The 7531-nt window shown below is 44.0% G+C and overlaps 1 protein-coding gene across 1 annotated transcript in view; it reads right to left on the bottom strand.

Annotated features, from left to right (window-relative positions):
- The window catches only part of LOC119307762, a 17214-nt gene that overhangs the window by 9367 nt on the left and 316 nt on the right, over positions 1–7531 (bottom strand). Inside the window, exons 2-9 of the mRNA XM_037583843.1 lie at positions 7354–7479; positions 7015–7132; positions 6705–6791; positions 6262–6368; positions 6034–6190; positions 5781–5915; positions 4624–4779; positions 4423–4528 (exon numbers count right to left, since the gene is read on the bottom strand). Coding sequence (XP_037439740.1) covers positions 4451–4528; positions 4624–4779; positions 5781–5915; positions 6034–6190; positions 6262–6338 — 603 coding nt within the window. The 5' untranslated portion in view covers positions 6339–6368; positions 6705–6791; positions 7015–7132; positions 7354–7479 and the 3' untranslated portion in view covers positions 4423–4450. The remainder of the gene's footprint in view (positions 1–4422; positions 4529–4623; positions 4780–5780; positions 5916–6033; positions 6191–6261; positions 6369–6704; positions 6792–7014; positions 7133–7353; positions 7480–7531) is intronic.

Genomic DNA, 7531 nt, shown 5'->3' with positions numbered 1-7531 from the left:
CCCACCTACAGCCGGCCCCTGACCGGTGCGGGTGCCCGGGCCACTTTACCCCGGATGCCCGGACTGCTCCGTATGCCTGCGTGCATTTTGTGGTCTTTGACCCTTGTATCCCCCTTTCCCTCATAATTCGTCCCTAGACTATATAACCTCTTCCCCTAGCTCATTTGAGAGGCTAGAAAAGCATTGGATAGGCAAAGAGAGAGCTTTGCTCATCTTCCTCCTCATGGAGATCATGCCCTCCTAAGGGAGAAGATCCTCTTGTGGATATCAAGGCCTCCTCTTGGAGAAGGATCCCCATCATAGGATCATCAAGACCTCATCTCCTTCTTGGATTTGGGAAGAACTTTACCTTAGTGCTTGTTTCCTTTGATTGTTCATGTATTCTTGTGGATCTATGTGTTTGCTACTCTAGTGGATGTGTGATTGGGTTTGTTTGGAGTGATTTCCCTTGTGTGTTCTTGTGTTCTTGCTCCTTTTCCCCCTCCAAGTATGAAAAGATCCCCTCCAGGGTTTCACCCTACAACAGTTATGCTCTAGCTTGATCTCACGCACACTTTCGATTCCATATCTTGGCCATTCCTCTTTAAGGTCCTGCGCCAATATGGCTTCGGGAATCGCTTCTTGGAGTGGATCGCCATTCTCCTGTGGTCTGCCAGCACCCGCGTCCTGTTGAATACCAGGCCCACCTATTTGGCACCAGGGAGGACTTCGCCAGGGCAACCCATTGTCCCCGCAGCTGTTCGTGCTCGCGGCCAACACTCTCAGCCGGCTGATGAGGCGTGCCCACGACAATGGCATCCTGCAAAAACTCCATCCCCCGAGGCCGATCCCGGCGATATCGCTTTACGCCGACAACGTCATGCTCTTCTGTCATGCCACGGAGAGCGATGTGACCGCAGTCAGAGAAATTCTGGCCTTGTTTGGCAGGGCGTCTGGCCTCCAGGTGAACTATGCCAAGAGCTCAGCCACGGTTCTGCATGGGAGGTGAACTACTGGTGATTACCAGTTTGAGATGCCCGGTTGTGGAGCTCCTGATCACCTACCTCGGCATCCCCTGGACGACAAGTCGCCCCTCCTCTGCACAGCTGCAGCCCCTCGCCGACACGGTCGTCGGCCGCTTACCCATCCGAAAAGCATGGCTGATGAACAAAATTGGGCGGCTTGCCCTTGTCAAGTCCGTCTTCTGCGCCATCCCTAGCAGTCCCCCCCCCCCCGAAAAGAAAACCCTGAAGCAACCTGAGAAAATTCAGCGAGGTTTCCTCTGGCCATTGTCATGTCAAACTGGCACCATGTCTGCCGCCCTCTCAAGCTCGGCGGCCTGGGTGTCCGTGACCTGGTGCGCACCGGGCTTGTGCTTCGGCTGCGTTGGCTCTGGTTCTCTCGCACGGACCCAGAGCGCGCATGGCAGGGGCTGGACCTCCAGTTCTCCAACAATGAGCGTGCGCTATTCTCCGCATCTACATACATGACCATCGAGAATGGATTGAACGCCCTATTTTGGGAGGACCGCTGGCTTAATGGGAAGTCAGTCGGCGAGCTCATGCCCATGCTCTACAGCTGCATCCCTAAGCACCGGCGCAAGGTCAGAACGGTGGCGGATGGGCTCAATGGCAACACCTGGGCACGTGACATACATGGCGTCCTTGGCATCCACGAGATAGGACAGTACCTGCAGCTATGGCAAAACGTGCAGCACACCACGCTTACTGATGCCCCCGACCAGCTGGAATTGGTGTGCGAGTGGCACTTACTCTGCGCAATACTGCTATGCGGCCACCTTCCATGGATCTACGCACTCCTACTCCTGGAAGCTGATCTGGAGGAGTTGGGCGCCACCTCGGGTCAAAACTTTCCATTGGCTGACCAACCAGGACCGCTGCTGGACTGCTGATCGACTGACTTGACACGGACTGCAACATCATCCGCGATGCCTCCTTTGTGATCAAGCACCGGAAACGATCTGGCACCTGTTGCTAGACTACCCCTTTACACAGCAGGCCTGTCATGAGGCCCTGGCTTGGCTTCGCATCCCGGTGCCGTTACCCAATCAGGAGCCCACCCTCAAGGACTTGTGGTTGCACGCCAAGGGAAATACGCCGCCGATGCAACGCAAGGCCCTGCAATCTGTCGCACTCCTTGTGCCTTGGATGGTCTGGAAGCATAGGAACAGCTGCGTCTTCGACAACGCGAGGCCATCCATTGATACGCTAGTTGATCGGATCAAGGAGGAAGCCTTGATCGCACTCCTTCTGGGCAAAGGCCGAAGCTGCTGGGCGCAGAGTGGTGCTGCCACCTTCATGATGTGCACTGATACTGTAACTCGATCATTTGACCTTTCGTCATAGGACGTTTGTAACTGACTTCTTACCTTTTCAATGAAAAGAAATGCAAAGGGCCTTTGCGTTTTCCTGAAAAAAAGTGGAAACTGGGTTAAAGCTGGACAACGTAGCCAATCCACACGACACATTGTATTGTTGTGGCCGGAGGAATGCGGTGAACAAGATGCGCAAACAGGAGAAAGAAAGCTTGTCGTATGCGAGTGGTAGCTAGAGGCTAATTTTTTTAAAATAATACATTTTTCTAATTAATTTGCATAAATATTACGCCAATATTTTTATTTTTAAAAATAATACACCATCGGCCCGCTGCAGGCCGACTGAGCCTAGTCGGCCCACCGCAGGCCGATTGGCTTCCAGTCGGCCCGCAGCAAGCCGACTGGGACTAATTGGCTTGCTGCGAACCAATTAGTCTAGTCGGCTTGCTACGGGCCAACTGGAAGCCAATTGGCCTGCGGTGGGCCAACTAGGTGCATGTGGCCATTTTTCTTTTTCTGTTTTTGGTTTTAGTTGTTGTTTTATATTTATTCTAGCTATCAAATAATCTAGTTTGTGTTGAAACTTTTTGCATAAATTACTAGCAATATTAACAAGCCACATATAAAGTTTCATAATTTTTGGAAAACCACATTTTTACAATTGTATTTGATAGCTCCTGCTGGATATAGATAAGGTTTAAATTTATCTATCCTAATTGATTTTTTTTATAAATGTTAAAATATCGAGGAGAATAATTTAAATTTTTTTGTGAAACAATTTGAGAATACTATTTTGGCTTATGAAACATTTTTTGTGAAACAATTTGAGGAAAATTCTTTTTTGGCTTATGAAACAATTTGAGAATACTTTTTTGGCTTATGAAACAATTTGATAATTTTCCTCAAATTGTTTTACAAAAATTGTTTCATATTGTTTCATAAGCCAAAAACAATTCCTCAAATTGTTTCACAAAAATGTTTAAACCATTCTTCTCAATATTTTAACATTTATAAAAAAAATCAATTTGGATAAATAAATTTAAACCCTATCTATATTCACCAGGAGCTATCAAATGTAAAAATGTGGTTTTCCAAAAAATAACTGGGCAATTCTCTTCTGCTTAATTAATAGATGAGGCAATCTTTGCCTCCGTTTCGAAAAAAAAATGTGGTTTTCCAAAAATTATGAAAATTTATATGTGGCTTGAATATTGCTAGTAATCTCTGCAAAAAGTTTCAACACAAACCAGGTTCATTTGATAGCTAGAATAAATAGAAAACAATAACTAAAACCAAAAACAGAAAAAGAAAAATGGCCACATGCACCTAGTCGGCCCACCGCAGGCCGATTGGCCTCCAGTCGGCCCGCAGCAAGCCGACTGGGACTAATTGGCTTGCTACGAACCAATTAGTCCCAGTCGGGTTGCTGCGGGCCGACTGGAGGCCCAATTAGTCCCAGTCGGCTTGCTGCGGGCCGACTGGAGGCCAATCGGCCTGCGGTGGGCCAACTAGGCTCAGTCGGCCTGCAGCGGGCCGATGGTGTATTATTTTTGAAAATAAAAATATCGGCGTAATATTTATGCAAATTAATTAAAGAAATGTATTATTTAAAAAAATTAGCTAGCTAGAGAGGGGTAGCAGGACAAAGACCCTGGTGATTGTGCCGACACGGTCTAAAACCAAGTCCGCGGAAATTAAACAATTGTATAATCAGTGTCTCTACATATGTTTATTGTTCAGCAGCAACACACAGGTACTTAGCTAGTAGCTTTATTCAGATGGCCATGGTTGCTAACTGACATCCATCTTGAGGAGTGCTGGATTAGTATCGGTGTCTAGCAATAGTGGTAGTGCAGTCCTAATGGAATTTACAGTAATGGGTTGGAGGCCAATGCATAGGTACAAATGCAAGTCCAGTTTGAGCTTTACATATAGTATAAGGGTGTGGGGCTCCCAAGGGATCAGTCCATCCAGAAACCCCAAAATCTAAATCAGGAAACCATGTTGAGTAAACAAGAAGCCTCTTTCTACAGGAAAATATAGGAAACTATACAGAAATGATTAGTTCACTCCATGGATATAAAGTTGTAGTAAGAAAAGCACAATACCTTGTCCTGGCATCCACAGCTATACATTTTACCTTCTCACTGCTGCTGGGGTATCTCTTGAATAAGCCTCGTAAAGTGCCTGTCTATATGCCTTAGCATATGCGTCCTACACCATTAAACAGAAGATGAACTACTGGTGAATCAATACTATATGGTTCTTACAATATCCAATGTTGAAATTGCAATATTTTCTCAACCGACCTGGGTACTTTCGTTGAGCGCTGAGTCATCACCAGTATGAGTATTCTTTTGTAACATACCTTCTCTTATCATCCAGTCAGGCAAGATCTTTGACTCGGTAAGATTAATATGTTTTTCAGGATCTGGCATTCTATTCAAAGCTGGTGATGCTTCAACCTAAACATATGTAGTTGACTTAGTCAAAAAATTAGTTAAAACAAGGTAAAAAAAAAAGAACAGTGTATGCATATGATATACAAGTTATATGGGGCTGAGTGTTCATGTGTATGTGTGTGTGCGTTTGTCGTGTATACTGCTAAACTACTGATAGTCAATGAAAGATAATACAAAATAGATAAACTCAATCAGGCTTGGCTCTGCAGATTAACATGAAAAGTCAAAAGACAGGCATCTATTATCCATTTTACGTTCCTGCTATATTGATTATGGATCATAGTTCAAGAGAAAAGCAGAACAGACGCGAATTTAAATAATGTGGTGGGTTCTTAACTTTGTGTCGACATCATTATTATTTTCTCAAAGTGTATATGCACGTAACTGTCTCTACTTAGTATAGATTAATAATTTTATTATTATCAACTCAGTATTCTTAGATTTCTATTAAAAATAAGCACATACAAACCAATTAGACACACTCACTTAAGCTGGTCTTAAGAAGACATCAAATATTAGACAGTAAGTAAATCATAAGGAATTAATGATCGATGCCATGCATCATATATGTTGCACTCTGTTGGAAAAAGCAGCGCCTAGAAGGCGCTTAGGCAATAGCCAAAGGCCTCGCCTAGGTCATAAGTGGAAGTCTAGACAGGGCAGGCAAGAAATTGTCTACCTGAACGATAAATCATGTCATATTGCACTGACATGTCAATATGGGCGATATTCGAATGGCAGTAACCGGTAGTTTACTTATTTATATGCTCTAAATTAATATCTGCACATATATAATACACAAATACACCCCTGATAGTCAAAACCATATGACCGCATTAAGATTTGGGATAAGATAGAAGAGGATATAATACACCTAAACCACGTGAACTCTGGGGGTCACGTAGCAGACTATCCAACTAAAGATTTAGAAGTGAAAGCATGAAACTTGTCTTTAAAAGAAAACCACAGCAAATGAATCAAAGACCAAAGCACCACAAATTTACCATCTTCTCCCCAAGGACCCTGACTGCATCATGTCCACTGCTCCTTGGCAAATCATCATCATAAAGATACAAAAATTCCAACGCAGGCAACTTCTCGATCATATCAAGTAGAGATGCCAAGGGTTCCAGCTGCTCCTGCATTTTTAGATGTTCAAATGCATCATTTTGCTTTGAAAGTAGCGCACATGTGTAATAATACATAAAATATACAAAAATATCACTTGAAGTAAATCCAAACAGATATAATGAAAACCTGAATTCTTTGGAGTTTGTTTGACAAATTAGTTTTCCTTCTCTTTCTTCCATCGCGTGATGCATCATTTGATTCCTCGTCACCTTCCCTCACTAACTCTCTGGAACAGCTCTCACACTCAAAAGACCCCAGCTGCATTGCATCAAATACTGAATATCTGCAAATCAATAGGTGTTGGCGGTTAAATATCTTAATCATTACCTAGCGAGAATCTGAGTAACATTATACCTTCTTTTACAGCCACAGCATGTGTAGCTTTCCACAACTTTGTTAGCCAATTGATTCTTCAAATTTGCTTTCATCATGCTTATCTTATAGCGTGTGATATCACAAATCTGTGTTCCAGAAAGACATATTATTATGGTCTTGAACACGCAGCAGAGCTGCACGCCATTATATTAAGAAGAAAAAGGAGTCTAGAAGACTCATGCAACCCCTAGTTAGGGGAAGGGGGTGGATAATGCAAGATGACTCTGCCAAAGAAAACAAAATACATGGTCTGCAACAAAACAAAAACATCATGGACCTAAAGAGCCCTTTGGCTCCCTCTGTAGACCACAGCATAGGCTCATCTCCAATATCCTGCCTGATGGTACAAAGGCAAAGTGAAGCACAGCCAACTAATTTCTCATTCAATTAAGTATATTTCAAATCAGATGTATAATAGTCACCTGGGGGTAATCCAAACAGCAATAGGATTTAATAACATGTCCAGTTGACGATGCGCCAGATGGTGTACCAGGATCACCTATGGATGTCTGCACAGAAAAACATAAGGTCAAAGCAACCACAAGGGAAAGCAGTGTTGCTGCTGCTGCATCAGAGACGGCTAGATTTCCGTACATATCTGTAACATCAACTTAGACAATCGGATTTCCTCAACTCTACTCCATGGTAGCACAGCAGGGGAGTCAAAACTCAAAAGTTCAGCACATATGACAACATTAAACTAAGTAATTACTCAAAAAACGAAACCACAACCTTTGGTATCTTTCTTTTCAGGAATCTCTCAGCTTCAAAATAATGCAGGATCTGCAAGCATTTCCTCTTGTTAAGCTTAAGCACCTTTGCCAACTCCTCTTCCTCAACCCACTGGCATCTGAGATGAATTAAAACAAAAATTGCACATCAGACATAAAGTACAGCATTATCCATTCAAATTAGATATGGCAAAACAAATAGCTTCGTCCCCTTTCTGTGGCCTTCTCCAGTTCACCCCCACACCATCTCCCAACCCACCTCGTTCTTCGCTCCTCCTCACCACATTAATTGGATAAGGATGGAGATGTTGTTATGAGTAAAAAGCCATCGAAGACTCACCGACACCGAGTGAGGGCGTCGAGAAGGACAACGGCTAGGCCGGCCTCCCCTGCGCAACCAGTGATCAGTTCCTCGCCCTGGAATCCTAAGTCGTCGTAAAACGCTCGTGCCACCAATCTCACGAGCCTGCATAGCTAAAATTTCAGTCGAATGGGGAACCAGGTTTTTAAGCAGAGCG

This window comes from Triticum dicoccoides, chromosome 5B, assembly GCF_002162155.2.
Source record: "Triticum dicoccoides isolate Atlit2015 ecotype Zavitan chromosome 5B, WEW_v2.0, whole genome shotgun sequence".
In the NCBI taxonomy this organism is placed as follows: Eukaryota; Viridiplantae; Streptophyta; class Magnoliopsida; order Poales; family Poaceae; genus Triticum; species Triticum dicoccoides.
The sequence above is the reverse complement of the archived record's forward strand: the minus strand, read 5'-3'. Positions and strand labels throughout refer to the sequence as shown.